This window comes from Macaca nemestrina, chromosome 1 (genome assembly GCF_043159975.1).
Source record: "Macaca nemestrina isolate mMacNem1 chromosome 1, mMacNem.hap1, whole genome shotgun sequence".
Lineage (NCBI taxonomy): Eukaryota > Metazoa > Chordata > Mammalia > Primates > Cercopithecidae > Macaca > Macaca nemestrina.
In genome coordinates, this window is record NC_092125.1 from 7,397,272 (window position 1) to 7,416,920 (window position 19,649).

A 19,649-nucleotide genomic window follows, 5' to 3' on the forward strand; every position below is an offset into this window, starting at 1 on the left:
TTTGAAACAATAACTATTCTGAGACACTCTGCAAGGAATCAAATCCTAATAAACATAAACCCCTTGTTAATACTTGTGATCCAAAAATGAAATGTATCTATTTAAGCTAATATTTAGCTTTTGATCTGATGTGTTAAAGAAAAATAGGGCTATGCTAAAATAGCTGTTCCTTGCTATAATATTTTAAAAAATAGAATAAAATGTGCTTTAATGTTAGGGAGAATTTAGACTAGAAATAAGAAAAAAATTCTTAAATGGTTCTGCCCTAGATTTGCAAGGAAGGTCATGGAATATCTTATAAAGAATAAGATATAGAAACTGACTGTGGAGGACTATATAATCTATGAACTCTTTCTAACTCTGGGTTGCTATATAAATTCTCACAAATAAGTCAAAACATGAAGAAGATGAGAAGTGACCAGTGGCTGGCATACTCCCTCTCCCGCACTCACTTCTTCATCCTTTTTCACCAGCAGACCATTGCTATTTGTCATGTAGCTCAAATTTCAACAGTGTATGTGCCTTGACAACAGAGAGTCTTTTACTTCTATCCTTTATGGTGTCTAGCACAGAAAAATGCTCAATAAATATGTGCTGACTCATAAATTAAAGTGGAGAACTGAAGTTCTTACCTTTTCATCATGAGGTGGATCCAGGAAAGAGCTAATATTGCAAAGGATAACATGTCCTTCTGTATAAAATTTAAACATTGGAATCTTTAATTAGATATCATGTTATCTGAATCAATACTATCCAAAAGTTATTTTGATTTAGGCATTTATAATGCTGAATAAAACAGAATCTGAGAAAACAGAAATGAAAGTAGAAATTTCATATTCATTTTTATTTATGTATTTTTTTTTTGAGACAGAGCCTAACTCTGTAGCCCAGGATGGAGTGCAAAGGCATGGTCTTGGCCCACTGCAACCTCTGCCTCTTAAGTTCAAGCAATTCTCCTGCCTCAGCCTCCTGAGTAGCTGGGATTACAGATGCCTGCCACCATGCCCGGCTAATTTTTGTTTGTTTGTTTGTATTTTTAGTAGAGAAGGGTTTCACCATGTTGGACAGACTGGTCTTGAACTCCTGACCTCAGACGATCCACCTGCCTTGGCCTCCTGAAGTGCTAGGATTACAGGCATGGGCCTCCGCACCTGGCCCATATTCATTTTTATGTGTAGAAATTATTTTGTTTCTGTCTTGGTAAGTCTTAATGAGATTGCTTCACCCACTTAGAGTTCTTTTAGAGATCAGGGTAATGGAAATGAATATACCACCAAACAGAATCCAAACTGTTACAGAGATATTCAGCCTGCAATTTAAATGATAGTTTCAAAAACTACATATCAAAGAGCAACAACGACTACACCTCAACGTTTAAACTATTTACACTGCAGGAAAACAAAGGTATAAAAAAGAGTCTTGAAAGAAGCCACATGGAGGAAAAAAAAATGAGCACAAACATAAGAATGACATCAAACTTCTTATCAGAAGCAATGCAAGCAAGAAGAGTGGAATGAAATATTTAACATGTTGAGAGAAAAAATTGACCAACCTAGAATTCTGTACTTTGCAAAATTAACCTTCAAAAGTAAAGGAGAAATAAAGACTTTCTCAGACAAACAAAAATTGAGAGAATTTGTCACTAATAGGCCTGCCTTTCAAGAAGTGTTAAAAGAAGTTCAGAAAAAAGAAAAATGATATAGGTAAAAAAAACTCAGATCTACATAAAGAAAGTAAGAACATAAGACAAGGAATAAGTGAAGATAAAATAAAAACTTTTATTTTTGTTAATCTTAATTGATCTACCAGATAATGGTTTGTTAAAAATAATGACAGCAACAATGTATTTGATAATTATAACTCATAAATACTTGAAATGAATGATAGTAATTATACAGGAGATAAAAGACATTAGGAATACTTTGGTATTATAAGATACAAAGTGGCATAATGTTATTTGAAAATAGGCACAGGCTAATTTTGAATATACATTATAAACTCTAGGGCAACCACTAAAAAAAAGTTTAAAAGGAAGTATAATAAATATGCTAAGAAAGGAGAGAAAATAGATTCACACAAAATGCTCAGTTAAAACCTCAAAAGGCAGAAAAAGACTGGAAGACAAAAACAGGAATAAAGAGCCAGGGCAACAAATTAAGAATAGTAACAAATATGGTAGATACTAATTCAATTGTGTCAATAATCAATTACTTTAGATGCCAACAATCTAAATACACCAATTAAAACAAAGAGAGTGTCAGAGTGAATTAAAAACATGACCCAACTATATGTTGTGTATAAAAAAACCTACTTTAAATATGGATACATATAGATTAAAAGCAAAGGAATAGAAAAAGATATACCACGCTAACACTAATCAAAAGAAAACAAGTGTAGCTGTATTAATTTCAGACAGAGCGGACTTCAGAGTGATAAAACTTATCAGGGATAAACAGAGGGCATTACCTAATGATAAAAGGGTCAATTCTCCAAGAAGATTTGACCATCCTTAATGTATATGCCCCTAATAATAGATATCAACATACTTATAGGACAGAAAGTTGAAATAGATTAATCCATTATTATAGTTGGAGACTTCAACACCCCTCTATCAAAAATGGGCAGGTCAAGCAGGTAGAAAATCATTAACAATATAGTTAAAATCAATGGCACCATCGATAAACTGAATATAATTGACATCTGTGGATTACTTCATACACACACATTCAGAACACACATTCTTCTGAAAATCATGTAGACATTCCTCAAGATAGACCATGTTCTGGGCGACAGAACACACCTGAACAACTTTAAAAGAAGAGACATCATACAATGTATGTTTTCAGGCCAGTAGAAACCAGTAACAGAAAGACAACTGGAAAATCCCAAAGTACTTGGAGATTAGGTAGAATATTTCTAAATTCTTTGGGTCAAAGAATAAATCTCAAGGGAAATTTAAAAGTATTTTTTATTAAATAAAGGTGAGACCAGGCATGGTGGCTCATTCCTGTAATCACAGCACGTTGGGAGGCTGAGGTAGGTGGATCACCTGAGGTCAGGAGTTCGAAACCAGCCTGGCGAACATGGTGAAACCCTGTCTCTACTAAAAATACAAAAATTAGCCAGTCATGGTATCAGGTGCCTGTAATCCCAGCTACTTGGGAGGCTGAGGTTGGAAAATTGCTTGAACTTGGGAGGCGAAGATTGCAGTGAGCCGAGATTGTGCCACTGCACTCCAACCTGGGCAATAGAGCAAGACTCTGTCTTAATTAAAAAAGAAAAAAGTGAAATTGCAACTTATCAAAATTTGTGGTATGCAGCGAGAGCATTGCTCACATGGAAATTTATAGCATTCAGTGCATATATTAGAAAGGAAGAAAGATCCAAAATCAACAATCTAAGCTTCTACTTTAGGAAAATAGAAAAAGAAGTAAGACCTGTCTCTACAGGGGGAAAAAAAAAAAAAAGCATACACCTGTAGTCTCAGCTACTCAGGAGGCTGAGGTGGAAGGATCACGTGCACCCAGGAGTTGGTAGTTACAGTGAACTATGAGCACACCACTGCACTCCAGCCTGGGCCACAGTCAGACCTTGTCTCTCTGTCTTTTTTTTTTTTTTTTTTTAAAGGCAACTAATGATGTAATGATGCCTGAGGATATCCGATTTAATCTAGTGAATAGATAGCAGACTTCAAAGAAATTCTTTTAACATCTACTGAGGCAGAGAAAAAGAAAGCCTAATAGCAGAATCTAGGAGCAGTCCACTTTAGTTATAATGTAGATGAGGACAGATTGGATCCTGAACCCACTCTATTTTTTGGATCACAAGCAGAAACCACAAATTTCAGGATGAGAATGGGCTATATAATAGTAAAGTATCCTAGGCATAGGCAAAGAGAGGACTAACCCTAATAGAGGTCCGTGCTGGGAATTCTATAGACAGTTTCAAATTTTAATTCTCTGTATTTGTCAGAAAAGGCTTGCCACATAGTAGGCAAAGTTAATGCAAGAATAAGCAGGCTGTTTTTAGAAAGAAACAAAATTTGATCTTAGCTTTCTCTACAAGTTTTCTGTAAAAAGAATTAGTGTCTATATAAATTATACAGATAGATAAGTGAAAATCAGAAGTGTAAGAATATCAGAATGTAAAAGGATTGGTGGTAAGCAAAAACAAACAAACACCAAAAAACTCCAGGAAAAACAGGGATAACCTTAAATACCTTAAATACCTTTTTAAAAAACCTTAAAATTTATTTATAATACTATATACGAATGTAGACATTATTTTCAACAAGGTCCAGACGACTCAGTTGACAGTACGAAATGGTTTGTTGTAACTTTTTTATGAAATAAATTTTGAGGCTGGCACGGTGGCTCACGCCTGTAATCTCAGCACTTTGGGAGGCCGAGGCAGGCAGATCACTTGAGGTCAGGAGTTCAAGACCAGCCTGGCCAACATGGCGAAACCCCATCTCTACTAAAACTACAAAAATTAGCTGGGCATGGTGGTACATGCCTGTAATCCCAGCTAGTCAGCAGGCTGAGGCAGGAGAATCACTTGAATCTAGGAGGCGGGGGTTGCAGTGAGCCAGGATTGCACTACTGCACTCCAGTCTGGGCAACAGAGATAGACTCTGTCTCAAATTGAAAAAAAAAAAAAATTAAAACAAATTTTGAAATGAGAAAAGTGTTTATAAAAGAGAATATGAAAACTTAAGTATGAAAAATAAGTAAATGTGAAATGTAAGCATTTAAGCAGATCTAATCTAGATGCAAATCTTACAATTGCATTAGCAAAACAACAATAAGCAAAGGGGTAGATATAGAGAAAAGGGAAAGTGAAAGGGGGCTAAGCTTTTTAACTGAAAATATGCTGTTTTATTCTAATTCTAACTGATTAATTGTTTTGAAAAACTTAAAGATAAATGCTAGTAAAATAAAAAACTGTTTTTTACACATGCATCTGCATTCACATACACACATAATCTTTCAAAGTATAGGAGAGAGGAAAGCAAAGAAAATTTAGGATTAATTCAAATGACAGAAGAGAAGCATAAAGGAAGAATGTAAAAAAGAATTTTGTTAGATGAAAGAAGTAAGACTGACCATATTAATTATAATAAATATAAAAAATAAAGTCCCCTACTGAGAAAAAATCATTCATTTTTTTCTCTAATTTATGGCACGACTTCCTTTAATAATTAAGATTAATGAAACATACACTTTCAATGTTAAAAATTAAAACTTTATATTTTTTGTCCAAAAAAGTAAGCTACACAGATGGGTAGACGCATACTCATTTTAAACACAGAAGAAGACAATGCCTTGCTCTAAATGGAGAGCTAGGAATGAAACAGGTTCTCCTGACACTCATTTATTCTATTTATTCACCAGGCTATTCATAACACTTTCTCAGGCTTGAGCATACCTCTTAGTCTCTCTTTTGTCTCAATATATACCATGTATTTTTCCTAAAGTCATTTTTTGTATCATGTACATTATTAAGATGCCTGTGGCTGGATATATAAGAGTAATAATGACTCACCCACATTTCCAGCCAGTAGTATCCTCGTACATGAATCAGTATACAGCGATGTCAGAGAAATGGCAGAATGTTTTGTGAAAGGTAGCATATCTTTCAGTAGCCTTCCCTAAATAAAGTAAAATGTAAATAAAACTTTTTCTATGCTAGTAAATCTTATAAAATCTTAATATTGAAATTGATTTTTCTATGTAAATAATGCATCTCAAGAGTTCTCTCTACTACTGAACCACGATCCCCCTGTTCGTAATGAAAATCATTTGAAACTATCCATACGGACTTATTTCCTCAAAATTAAATATTCTAAAGGTGTGAACAACTGTTAATTAGAAGGATCTAGACTCTGAGTATTATAGACTGTCTGTACAGTTGGGGTTGTTTTTGCATACCTCATGACCCTTTTTATGTAATTCCTCAGACTTTCTTTCCAATTACATATTTTCTTTTTATTTCTTCTTTTTAAATTTAACTCAAGCAGGCATTGACATATTTTCTTTTTAGACATTCTTTTGAGAAGGGAGATACACTTTTAAGTATATGTCAGTTGTTTTAAACAGAAATATTTGCCTTTTCAGAAATCTTTATTTTTTAATATTGGTGCAAGACAAAGAATTGTTAAGAGGTTTAAATTCAAACAGGTTGTTTTTCAGTGCTCAGTATAAGCCAGCCCTGGGAAAGACTTTCACACGTATTATCTTGCTTAGAGAATAAACATCATCAACTTCAAAGCTTGTGAAGAGTTCAAATATGCTACTCCTTTCCTTAGACTGCTTGGACATAATCTCTTCTGCTATTTCTTTTACTCTTTCATTTCTGTATTAGAAAAATAAAAGGGGGCATTGTTGTAATACCAAGATCATCTCAAGGAAAGTTATTGTTAGAATACTTTATATTTTGAAACCAGGGTTGTTTTCACGAATAAGTTAGGATCTACTGGTAGACTTAGAGTTTTATCTGGCAGAAAGCCTTGCAGTTCTGTGTTGTTGGATCCCATTATCTGCCACATAAAACAGTTGTGTTTTCTGAGTTTCTCTGTAGGAAGGAGCCTTATCACAAGCGAGGTCACCTCCTCTGCTTTTCTAAGGATTTCATTGTCATCGTCCTCAGGCTACTCAGGATCGTTCCTTTCATCATCTTCTGTCCTCTTAATTCCACCCTAAATCATTTTCAATCTTCTGGTAAATGAAAGTGACATTTTTCTTTGTAAAATGTTGAAGGACACTCAATACGATGCAATACCTTCTTTCAACTGTCTGGTAAACTAAGAACTTATTGTACACTCAACATCTCAGTGTTCTTGTATTCTTCTACTCTAATACACAAGTAATATCCTCTAATATTATTTAAATATCCAATAAGATATTTAGTGGCATATATTCATAGCTCAATTTAAAAGAAAGATTTGAATATTTTGAATGCATGAACCCATCAAAACTAATGCCCTCGGCCGGGTACAGTGGCTCACACCCGTAATCCGAGCACTTTGGGAGGCCGAGGCTGGCGGATCGCGAGGTCAGGAGTTCGAGACCAGCCTGCCCAACATGGTGAAACCCTGTCTCTACTAAAAATACAAAAATTAGCCAGGTGTGGTGGCACCTGCCTATAGCCCCAGCTACTCGGGAGTCTTAGGCAGAAGAATTGCTTGAACCCAGGAGGTGGAGGTTGTGGTGAGCCGAGATCATGCCCCTGTACTCCAGCCTGGGCAACAGAGAGAGACTCCGTCTCAAAAACAAAACAAAAGAAAACAGAAACTAATGCCCTCTTCCCCCCAAGTAAAAGAATTACAAGCAGACTCAACTGATTTTTCTAGTAAATCTTCATGCCGGATTCACCTTTCCTGCTTCTATTAGGGACATAAGGGATGAGACTGAAGCAGTGTGCCAAAGGTGAAGGCCTTCCCGGAAATTCCTGACTGTGAGGCTTGCGTGACTGGTTGAACATTCTTCTCTCAATACGAGTATCTATCTGTGTGCAGGTATCTATCCCAGTGTGGGTATCTATCTGTAATGTGTTTGATAGAGAAGTAGAAGGGCTTCCAAAAAGAGGGAGCGGTTTGAAATAGCTAAGTTAGCAGTTTTGATGATTTGATCTTTGGAGTTACAAAACCCTTCTCTCGTAAAGTTTGGGTAGCATTATCAACAAACAGGCTGCAAAATCAGCAATTTGGCTAGAAAGTTGAAAAAATATTAGAATTGGATGCCATATGGAAGAACGTTAAGATTCATTTAATGATTCTTTTTATCTTTCCCATTCTTTCCTATTCCCAGACTTGCTGGGTTCCATTACCTCCAGAGTCCACAAGCGGAGGTGTCCGTCCTCATGAGCAGTGACAAGGATAGGCGGCTGGGCTTCTGGTAAATTGGCACTTCCAGGGTGTTTTTTGTCCACTGGCTGTTGTTCTCCCACCGTGACATCTGTTTGTTCACCTATTCGAGAAATTAATGAACTATCATGAGGCCAGGCGCGGTGGCTCATGCCTGTAATCCCAGCACTTTGGGAGGCCAAGGCAGGTGGATCACTTGAGGTCAGGAGTTGAGATCAGCCTGGCCAACATGGTGAAACCCCGTCTCTACTAAAAATACAAAAATTAGCTGGGTTTGGTGGTGGGCACCTGTAATCCCAGCTACTTGGGAGGCTGAGGCAGGAGAATTGCTTGAACCCGGGAGGTAGAGGTTGCAGTGAGCTGAGATGGCACCACTGCACTCCAGCCTGGGGGACACAGTGAAACTCTGTCTCAAAAAAAAAAAAAAAAAAAAAAAAAAGAGCTATCATGGAATTTGCAATACTTGGAATTCCAAATTTTTATGGAATGTAAAACAGAAGGCAGACAAGAAAATAGCAAAAGCAACACATTTTTTTTTTCTTCTTTTTTTTTTTTTTTTAACGCAGAGAACTTCAGTCGGGGCAAAGGACAAAAAAAGCATTAAAAAATTGAATCCTGGATCACTGAAAAAATATAAAAAGCTTATTTTGATCATATTGCAAAAGCTTCTATACTATACATAACAGCTCACACAAGGTATTTATTCACAAATCTTACACATACAGAATGGTTCATAAATGCAGTATAAGTTTTAGAAAAATGGCTGGAGACTAAGAAGTTCGGTAATATTCTGGATTCTTAAAATCAATAATTAGTATTTAAGAAGGCATCATCATAATGAAAATTCTGCCATTTAGGCTACTGAATCCTATAGCACCTCAACATTTGGTTCCAAAAAGAATATGTATATTCTTTGCATATACACACACACACACACACACACACACACACGTATATATGTATATGTATGTGGGTGTGTGTGTATTATATATACATATATAATGAATATATATGAATATATATAATGCATTCATATATTGAGGAATATATATATTCATAAAAATACTCTGTCACCTAAATGCCCTGTTGCAAAGGAGTTGCTTTATTATAAAGAAGAGAGGTGATTTCATACTGACCTTTAACCTCACTGTCATGTATGCTTTGCTTGCTTCCCTGAATTATGGGAGGAAAAGAGAAAATATTTCTATGACATTGTAAGAAAATGAGATATACTGGGTGAGTAAATTCTCCAGACAGTTGAATTTTCATTTCTAAGCATTAATTTTAAAATTATACTTAAAATTTTTTTTGAAAAAAATTGTATTGCAGACATTTTCATGTCCAGAAATAGAGAATTCATAACACAACATTCGTCTAGTGGTTGAGGTACCAGCATAGTAACGAGAGTAATTAAAAATGCCTAATGCAGGCCTGGTTCTTGGTTGACATGATCTCTAATTGTATTCACAACCATGCAACTTCATCTTTATTATTCCCTTTTTACTGAAACAGAAACAGAAACTCAGATTAAGTGACAGCTCTAAAGCTAATCAGATATTAAAAGAAGGACTTGGGTTCAAGTACAATCTGTCTGACTTTTGCTGCCATATAAGTTTATTCTTTCCACTATGCTGGTGATTTAAAAACAATTTTTTCAGTGACAACTTTCCTTCGAACACAATTCTAACTAGAAATGTAAAGCATAAAAACATATAAAATTGAAACTGAGAACACAGTTTGAAAACCACTGCATTACAGTACATGTTGTAATGTAATTATATTACCTGCTGTCTCTTCTCCCTGTGACATGTGTACTTTTTAGCAAAAGAGATAGTCTAAAATTACTTCATTACTTTGTAAGTATCAAAATAACATGCATGATTTATTTTATTTGTGATTGTATATTGATTATTCACAGATATAAAGCTTTGAAAAAATATATAAAAATTGAAAAATATATAAAATTGAAAAAACAACTTAGATAGCGCATTTTTTTGGCAAAACAATGCGTTTTTACACATATGCATGCACACACAGAATTCTTCCACTGTTACCTTCTGTCAAAGGAGGGGCTCAAATGCGCAATAGCACTATTTTTGAGCCAACGTTGTGACAGGAAGATAGACTCTCTCTGTGTCTTGCTTACCTTACTGCTCTGTGGACCTTTGCTGGATTCACACTGGGACGAAGAACATATGGAATCCTGACTTGATCTCCTGTAAGGGGAGGGGGGAAGCCCAAGGATAAATGTTAAGATATTCTGCCATACTCAAAGGGTGTGCTTCTCTGCTTTAATTTTAGCTGATTGCTTCTTTCATCATCTGTGGATACTGAGCCACTCAGGAAACAAATCATGCCTTATATTTTGTGTAATAAATGTTGACCACTATGATATTGGTGGAGACTATTGGGGAACCTCAGGAAATAAGGTTTGTTGCTCCCTGGGTCAGAAAATAAAAGTCTTGGCTATCCCACTGCAAAGGCCAGATTTAGTCCCAGAGGCTCTTACACTGAAATGGCAGGGGGTAGGGTGGCGGTGGGAGGACCTTACAAGCCTGTCTAACTTCCTGCTTGACAATGTCTAGTTCTAACCGGATCCTAGTCTGTGGCACTCCACTGAAATCGGCTGAAAGTGGCTTAAGGTCTGGTGCAGATGTCTACGGAATAAGTCCTCAAAATATTCTCAGAACAGTTTTGATGAAATTTCATGCCAAGGGGTAGGGAAGGGGTTACATTCTGGCTGACCTCTGGGTGACCCCAAACCAGCACAGAAGCTTCTGATTTCTCTCCAAAGCTATGTGTGGCATTGTCTGTTGCCTGCAAACCAGGGCTCTCACGCAAATAGGAAAAACACTTTTTCTTAAATCCCCTGCTCTCTCAGAAATGGATGACAATTGCTCAGTTATAGTGGATGGTGGATGAAACCTCCGGCCATATGACCTTCCATACCTACCTTGCAAGTCCTTCCTTCTGTTTCACAGCAGTGTTAGATTCTGGCGAAAAGTACGGCCAAGTTAGCATTTTCCATCTCTGCTACTGGGATAAAGGGTGCTGTGAGGCTGACATGGTGAGGGGACCACACAACACTTCAAATCCCTGAGGAGAACCTCGCCTCCAAAATGACAGTAATGGGAAGAAAGCTAAAGCCACGTGTCAACCCAACTGATGTCTTTTTTTAGGTGTCCCCTCAAAGTTGGGATGAAGTAAACTCTGTTACTTTCAATAGCAAAAACCATAATTAATTTTGCATCAACCTAATGTACCAGCCACCTAAGTCCCAGACAGTATTACTGGTTCAGTAAGTACTGAGTTACCTTGCACATTCAGGGGTACGAAAGAGGAACAGTATGTCATTAATTTTAAAGTGCTTGGGATGCAAGTCCGGGTTTACAGGGAAGCAATCTTCAAGTCGGCACCTGGAAGCAAGTATATATTTATATGGTAAGAAATTACAAATTATGGAGCTTACAGTACTAAGATTGTATATCCCCTGCAGAGCTAAACAATTCCTCAAATGCTAATATTATTGAACACGAAAAGAAAATGCATGGAAGTAGAGTTTGAACATACATTTTTAACAAGGTTCTGTTAAATCATGATCATTAGCGGTTTAAAAGTATTTTAGTTCAACTAACCGGTCTTGTCTTCCTACCTTTAGATCAGAGAATGGACTTCTATAAAATCCCGTGGATAAAACTCTATTTTATTTTACTTTTAGAGATAGGGGCCCACTATGTTGCCCAGACTGGTCTTGAACTCCTGGGCTCAAGCGATCCTCCTGCCTTGGCCTCCCAAAGTGCTGGGATTACCGATGGGAGCCACCACGCCTGGCTGGTCTCATACAGTTTAAATAGTAGAGTTCTAATATTTTTTAAATAAGTGGAGTAATAAATTTGAATAAAATATTATTACCCTTGAAGAGCTTATAATGGAGTGGAGAAGAACAGGTAGTCCAGTAAAGACACTGCTCTTGCTGCTCCAGTCTCCTGTTGACCCAGATTCCAAGGTCAACATTGAACTTTCTAGGCACCATCCTAGGAACAGGGGAATAGTCCCTAAATGCCTGCACTGAAACATCATGCTTGGCTCTTAAAGCTGCATTTAACATTCGTTATAGCAAATAGATCTTACAGCCAAATTTCCCCTTTTTCTTCAGTGGAAATTACTTCTGGTAAGTGAACCCAAGCTCAAAAGAGAAGTCTACGAGCTTGATGACTTGTTGAGCTCAAATTTTTTTAGAGATTTCTATTGTGCAGATGAGCTGAATCATGAAGTGGATTATTAATTAGCAAGAATAATATTAAGTCTGGGCTCAAAAAGCCTGACGCTTAGAGCAGGAAGAGAAGAGTTATGTCCTCTGACTGGTGAAGGGGTCTTAGGCGAAGTTTGAGGTAGACAAAGAGATGGACTCTACTGCAAATATGGAAACCATTTTCAGTTTCAGAACCTTTAAAGCTGGGTCTAAATGACCTTCCACAGATCTGTGCTAAATCATATATTTTGCAAAATACTGCACTGATTCGAAGTCAATTGTCTTATATAATCATCTACCTATAGGAAAGGGAGACTGTGTATGACCCACACTATACTTGGTTGTTTTCCTCTGATTGGATGTTGGATATGCATGCATCCCTTGGCAAAATAACAAGGCACTTTAATAAGGAGGATCTTCACCTTTAAAGTGGGCTTATTATCACGAGTGTTGCCTCCCTCTTTAGGGTGTGGCATCGAGATAATGGTCTTCTCAGTCTATCTGCCTTCCCTTCTTAGGAAGGAGTCATACATAAGCTGACACAGCGTGAAAGCATTGGCAAGAAGGAGAGGAAGTTTGCAGTGCAGACAGGTGTAGGTATCAAGTGGCAGGTACACAGTGTGTGAGGAAAGGCTGGGGGCATGGGCTGAAGTGAAGGAACAGAAGGATGACAGGAATTCCAGGGGCAGGATCCAGGAGTATATGGACTGAGGGGCAGAAAGGGGGTTCTGCAGAAACAGCTATTTCAATTAAAGGTTCAAAGAGAAGAAGTCCATAGTCCAAAGAAGAAATGATTATTTCCTCTCAAAAACTGGCTAAAAGGAATGACTCAGACTTGGATGGGAAGGAGCAGACAGACCAGCAGTATGTTAAATACTGTAAATAGAGGGGCAGACATTTCTTTTGTATTTTCCTCTTCTTTTCTCTTGTCCTTTCCAATTCCCCCTTCTCTCCTCTTTTATACATCTTCCCGTCCCCCAAATGCTTAGATAAACTTGATTTTATTTTCATTCATCGTTAAGGTTCTTGGCCGTCTTGTATCTGCAAGTAAAATTTTCCAAACCCCCTTGCCATAGGGTGGCCACACATGGCCCTTGCATAGATTCCAATTACACAGCTGGGGAGAACTTATTATTTACAATCCATCCAAACAAATCTTTCAGTGTTACTTTAGTTCCTTTGCAACAAATGGAAAAAAAAAATTGAAAAGTGGATGGTATGGGAAGGGTAAGATCTTGGCCATAGTCCAGAGTAAATCTAACTGGTTGAGAGGAATAATTGCATCTACCACATTGGCCCTTGTTAGCCCCAACCTGTAATAAATCAGACGTGTTGAGGTGGTGAATGAGAAGGACATGCTACCCAGGAGTCTTCTCACCATTTGACTTTGGTGGCTGAGTGGATGGTGGTGGCACTGGGGATACGGGAATGGGAGAAGTTTGGGAGTGGGGAGTAGGTTGGGAAGATGTTTTAGCTTTGAGGGTCTTGGTAGTGATCAGATGGTAGCGATCAGATGAAAATTGCCAGTAGGCAGTTGGTTATGTGTGTTTGAAGCTCTAGAGAGATTAGTGTTTGAAGTTGTTATGTACTTCAATTATTTGTTGAGGTCATAAATTTGGGCAAGATCACACATGAAAAGCATATACTTGGTGAGAATAGTAAAGATCAAAGCTCTTGGAAATATAGATGCTTACAATTCACCTTACTTATATCATCCTGGGATTCAGAAACTTAGAACATAGTCCGTTCATGAATGTAACTTCCAGGAAGGCCTGCCTTGAAAGTTATCACCATTTTTATGTATTGCTTTTTTGTCCCCTGAGGTTTTTTGTTGGTGGTGGTGGTATTTTTTTTTTTTTTTCCTGAGTTTCACTCACTCTGTCGCCCAGGCTGTAGTGCAGTGGTGTGATCTCAGCTCACTGCTACCTCCACCTCCCAAGTTCAAGCAATTCTCATGCCTCACCCTCTCCATTAGCTAGGTTTACAGGCAGGCACCACTGCACCCCGCTAATTTTTGTATTTTTAGTAGAGACAGGGTTTCACCATGTTGGTAAGGCTGGTCTCAAACTCCTGGCCTTGAGTGATCCTCCTCCCAAAGTTCTGGGTTTACAGACCTGAGCCACTGCACCCAGCCCTTCCCTGAGTGTTGCATGTTACTTGGCTCTTCTGCGGTAAAGTTTTTACATTGTTTAAGGATAATACACAACTTACACTTTTTTGACAGTAGACGTCACAAAATTCCATAAGATCACACCATTTAAGGTTCCAGCTGCTATCAAATTATACCCTTCTACTTGTAGTAAATCAATGCAGTTCACTCGTAATGAATCCATGGCGGGATTCTGAAGAACGAAGGAAACAGAACACTATGAATAGAGTATTCATGATTCGCGGTATAAATGCCATGTGTACACTTTGTAATTGTCATCAACTTAAAACAAAATGCTTTATTTTATATATATATATTTAATATCAGAGCATGAAATTTAGTAAAATCTTATTTTTCTTGCACGAAAATTTTTAACTGGCAGAATTCATCAAAGCAACAAAAATATACTCTTCCTGTTTACCGGCTGCTTTTTCTCAGCCTTATTTATTCTTTCTTACCGACTATTAGATTAACTTCCCATCACCCTCTTCCCTTCAAACTTTTTGAAAGAATATTCTACATTCATCATTTCCACTTACTGACTTTTCTTTCACTCAGCAAATTTCATTGGCTTCTGCTCTGTAACACTCTGTGATAGCTTTTCCTATTTATCATTAAGATATTTTTCAATTGTCTTGCCTCAAATATTTGTTAGATATCTACTATGTTAGATACTTGCAATACAAAGTCAAGTAGGACATCTGTGATCTAGAGAAACTTATAATAGTTTAAAGTACTCAGATAAAGTGTTGATTATGGTGCAATGTGAAAGTGCTGTATCCGAGGGAGGCACGCATAAGACTTCACAGGAGCATAGAAGAGTGACATTTAAATAAGAGGAGAGGTCTATTACCACTGTCAATTACCACTCTCAGTTGCTCTCCCCTTCCTGAAACTCCTTACTCTCCTGATGTCCTCGACTCCAGGCTTTGCTGGTTTTGCTGTGTTTCTGCGACTTTTATTTTTCTGTTTCCTACTTGGTACCCTTGCCAGCCTTTTAAATATTAATACTTTGGAGGTTTATCTCAAATTCATTTTCTTTTTCTTTTTTTTTTTTTCAACTCTTTCTGAGGAATCTCAGATTATGTTTCAAATATCTCAATGCTAATGACCTAATTATCTAGTCCAGTCCTCTCCTACAAGCTTCAGGCTTATACATTTAATTACTTAGACATTTTACAGGTATCTCAGTGTTAATATATATAACTTATCACCTCCTTTAAGAATGTTTCTTTATTCTATTCTTTTTTTCAGAGACAGATCTCCCTCTGTTGCCCAGACTAGAGTACAGTGAAATGATCACAGTTTACTGCAGCCTTGACCTCCAGGGCTCAAGCGACCCTCCCACCTTGGGCTCTGGAATAGCTGGGACCACAGGTGGCTGCCACCATGCCTGGCTAATGTTTTGATTTTTTTTGTGGAGACAAGGTCTCACTGTGTTGCCAGGCTGGTCTCGAATTCCTGAGCTCAAGTAATCCTCCTGCCTCCGCCTCCCAAAGTTCTGGGATTATAGGCATCAGCCATCGTGCCCGGTCCTCTATTCTTAATTTCATTGGTTAGCACTGTTTTTCAATTCATCATTCAAGTTAGAAATCCTGGAATTGTCCTTCTTTCCTTCCTTTCTCTCAGTACCCTCCTCTCCCAACTGCATGGTATCAATTGCAAGTTGTGCTACTTTTACTGCTAGATATTTTCCGAAACCAAAACCTTTTCTTCTGCACTACCTCCATTGTCATGACCTTATATATTTTATTATTTTTTAATTGTAAATTTGTTTAGAGACAGAATCTTGATCTGTCACTCAAGCTGGTCTGCAGTGGTGCAATCATAGCTCACTACAACCTCGAACTCCTGGGCTCAAGCATTCCTCCCACCACAGCCTCCCAAATAGCTCGACTAAAGGTGCACGCCACTGTGCCCAACTAATTTTTAAAAATTAAAAAAATTTTTTTTTGTAGAGACGGGGTCTATGTTGCCCAGGCTGGTCTCGAATTCCTGGCCTCTAGTGATCCTCCCACCTTGGCCTCCCAAAGTGCTGAGATTACAGGTGTGAGCCACTGAGCCTGGTCATCTTTGTACTTTTAACTAAAACAGGAAGTAGCCTGTTGCCTGAATCTTCTGCCTTTAGTCTTGGCCCTTTCAAATCTGTCATCCAAACAGTATCAAAGATGAGCTGCCCACAACACAAACCTGATCGTGTCATTTCTCATTTAAAGCCCTTCAAAGGCCTTCCATTTGTTACAGGATACTCAAGCTCCTTATTCTTGTAAGCATGGTCTGGTCCCTACCTATTTGTCTTCATTTTTTACTACTCCCAGTATTACTGTAACCACACTGAGATACTTGTAGTTATTCTTCACAAACCATGCAATATGTTACCTCCATTATTTTGTTCACATTACCTCTTCTACTTGAGATTCACTGTCTTTTCACTACCCTCTAGAAACTGCCTATCTGAGCCAAGCTAACTCCTGAGAGTTCTTTAGCTATAATTCGGCAATTATCCTCTTCAAAAACCTCCCCCTCTCCCCAGCACTCCAGGATCTCTGCTGTACTTCTATAGTGCAGGTACTATACCTCATTAATCTTGACATCCCCAGTGCTAAGAACAGTGCGTGATACGTGGCAGGTATTCAATAAAAAGTGCTTCCTAAATAAAAGAGTTTTAGGGAGAGAATTTCCATGCACAATCAAATTTTTTTCCTAAGTGACTTTTGCAAACTTTTCTTTGAGACCGAGTCTCACTCTGTTGCCCAGGTGGGAGTGCAGTGGCACGATCTCAGCTCACTACATCCTCCACCTTCCGGGTTCAAGTGATTCTCGTGCCTCAGCCTCCCCAGTAGCTAGGATCACAGGCATGCACCACCACACCCGGCTAACTTTTGTATTTTTAGTAGAGATGGGGCTTCACCATGCTGGCCAGGCTGGTCTCGAACTCCTGACCTCAAGTTATCTGCCCGCCTCGGCCTCCCAAAGTGCTGGGATTACAGGTGTGAGCCACCGTGCCTGGCTGACTTTTGCAAACTTTCAATCTATAATTTTAAAGTCTGTTGCAAAAAAGAAGTGCTATAATGATAATTATGATAAGTACAAAAAATAAAGGTTTCAAAATTGGAGATAATTTACATTTACATTAAAAGCCCAAAAGGCACTTTATTGTGCTTCAATAGTTTATTTTATAATTTATCATAGTAGTTTTCCTTTTCTTTTTTTTCTGAGCAATCATTTTTTGGTACCTATGCAATTATTTGCTAACTGCCTGGTTCTGACTCACTCTAGAGGCATCTTCTTTCTGTTTGTATTGGCTATAAGTAAGATTTCATATATCAGATACATATAATTGAACCTAGTGCTTCCAATGATATGTGGAGTTGAAAAGGGAAGTAGGCTAGACTTTATGAGGACATGCATTTTGTTCTGTCTTTTGTGCACATTACATGGTAACGTTATTATGACATAGTCACTATATATATTGATTTCAAAGGACTTTTAGCTAAGAAAAAACCTACTTATCATTTAAACTAGCAATGAATGACATTCAAATTGCAGTTCCAAACTGACATTTGTTTCAGTATGAGGAAAACTAATACAGTTTCTCTCCATTCTGTGATAAAATAATTGTTTCCAAATTCCATAAAACCATCTATATTATTCTATTTTTTTTTGCAAGGAAGCTTTATGGTTAATAATAATAAAAAGGAAATAAATTATATTATGGTTGTTTTGCTAAGGTCAGGGAGAAAAAAACTGAAGACTTTTCTCAGTTGCTCTGGCTGTAACTTGCAGTTTTCCTCCATTCTTTAGTGTCTGACCACTTATCTCTCTGAAAGCTGAAAAGTGCAAATGGTTTGATTAGAGGACTCTAATATCAGAGTAAATCAATAAAGTTAATCAAGATCCTCATTAAAAAAACAATTAGTTTAAATTTCTATAGGAACACAAAGGTGTAGTTTTCTTTTTCTCCATTCTTCAGCCTCAAACATGTGCCCCCAACACTTCATCCCTCAGACATGCACACGTGCGTCTGCCTTGCTGAGGAGGTGTAAGCATATCACAAAAATAGCTTTCTAAAGAGATGGTAAATTAAGTTATTGAATTCAACATATACAGCTACTTTACTCAGAAAAAAAAAAAAAAAAGATTCCTTTCAAAGTATCACTGCTCATTGAAAATGCATCCGGGAGCTCTGATGGAGATGTACGGCGTGAATGTCGTTTTCATGCTGGTGAATACAATATTCCTTCTGCAGCCCATGGATCAAGGGGAAATTCTGACTTTCAAGACTTATTATTTAAGAAATACATGTTGTAAGGCTATAGCTGCCATAGATAGTGATTCCTATGATGAATCTGGTTGCTCAAATTGAAAACTTTCCAGAAAGAATTCACCATTCTTTTTTTTTTTTTTTTTTTTTTTTTGAGAGGGAGTCTCGCTCCGTCGCCCAGGCTGGAGTGCAGTGGCGCAATCTCGGCTCACTGCAAGCTCCGCCTCCCGGGTTCCTGCCATTCTCCTGCCTCAGCCTCCCGAGTAGCTGGGACTACAGGCGCCCGCCCCTGCGCCCGGCTAATTTTTTCTATTTTTAGTAGAGACGGGGTTTCACCATGGTCTCGATCTCCTGACCTTGTGATCCGCCCACCTCGGCCTCCCAAAGTGCTGGGATTACAGGCGTGAGCCACCACGCCCGGCCAGAATTCACCATTCTAGATGCCATTAAGAACATTTGTGATTCGTGGGAGGAGGTCAAAATAGCAACATGAACAGGAATTTGGAAGAAAAGGATTCTAACCCTCAAAGATACTTGGAAGGGTTCAAGACTTCAGTGGAGGAAGTAACTGAAGATGTGGTAGAAATAGGAAGAGAACTAGAATTAGGAGTGAGGCCTAACTTGCTGCAATCTCGTGATAAAACTTGAATGGATGAGGAGTTGCTTCTCATGGATGAGCAAAGAAAGTTGTTTCTTGAGATAGAATCTGCTCCTGATGAAGATACTGTGAACACTGCTGAAATGACAACGAAGGACTTAGATGACTGGGCAGGGGCAGGGTTTAAGAGAATTGACACCAATTTTGAAAGAAATTTTATTGTAGGTAAAATGCTATCAAACAGCATCACATGCTACTGAGAAATTTTTCCTGAAAGGAAAAGGCAATCCATGCGGCAACTTCATTGCTGTCTTATTTTTAAAAATTGCCACAGCCACCCCAGCCTTCAGCAACCACCTCCCTGATAAGCCCGGATCTATCAACATCGAGTCAAGACCCTCCACCAGCAAAAAGATTAGGACTTGCTGAAGGTTTAGATGATTATTAGCAATTTTTAGCAATAAAGTATTTTAAATTAAAGTATATACATTTTTTAGGCATAATGCTATTGCATACATAATA

At 37.9% G+C, this 19,649-nt stretch overlaps 1 protein-coding gene and 1 long non-coding RNA gene across 5 annotated transcripts in view; one reads left to right on the forward strand and one right to left on the reverse strand.

The window, feature by feature from the left end:
- Positions 1-19,649, forward strand: part of LOC105474654 (uncharacterized) — a 189,756-nt gene that overhangs the window by 70,165 nt on the left and 99,942 nt on the right. The gene's annotated exons all lie outside the window — the stretch shown is intronic.
- The window catches only part of LOC105474655 (WD repeat domain 64), a 160,096-nt gene that overhangs the window by 23,299 nt on the left and 117,148 nt on the right, over positions 1-19,649 (reverse strand). For 3 of the 4 annotated variants that reach the window (XM_071073600.1, XM_071073593.1, XM_071073612.1), the window contains 7 exons: positions 14,328-14,458; positions 11,179-11,280; positions 10,011-10,080; positions 9,001-9,037; positions 7,828-7,967; positions 5,545-5,650; positions 633-691 (listed from right to left, as the gene is read on the reverse strand). In XM_071073600.1, coding sequence (XP_070929701.1) covers positions 633-691; positions 5,545-5,650; positions 7,828-7,967; positions 9,001-9,037; positions 10,011-10,080; positions 11,179-11,280; positions 14,328-14,458 — 645 coding nt within the window. The remainder of the gene's footprint in view (positions 1-632; positions 692-5,544; positions 5,651-7,827; positions 7,968-9,000; positions 9,038-10,010; positions 10,081-11,178; positions 11,281-14,327; positions 14,459-19,649) is intronic. The other variant, XM_071073603.1, reaches the window with a different exon arrangement.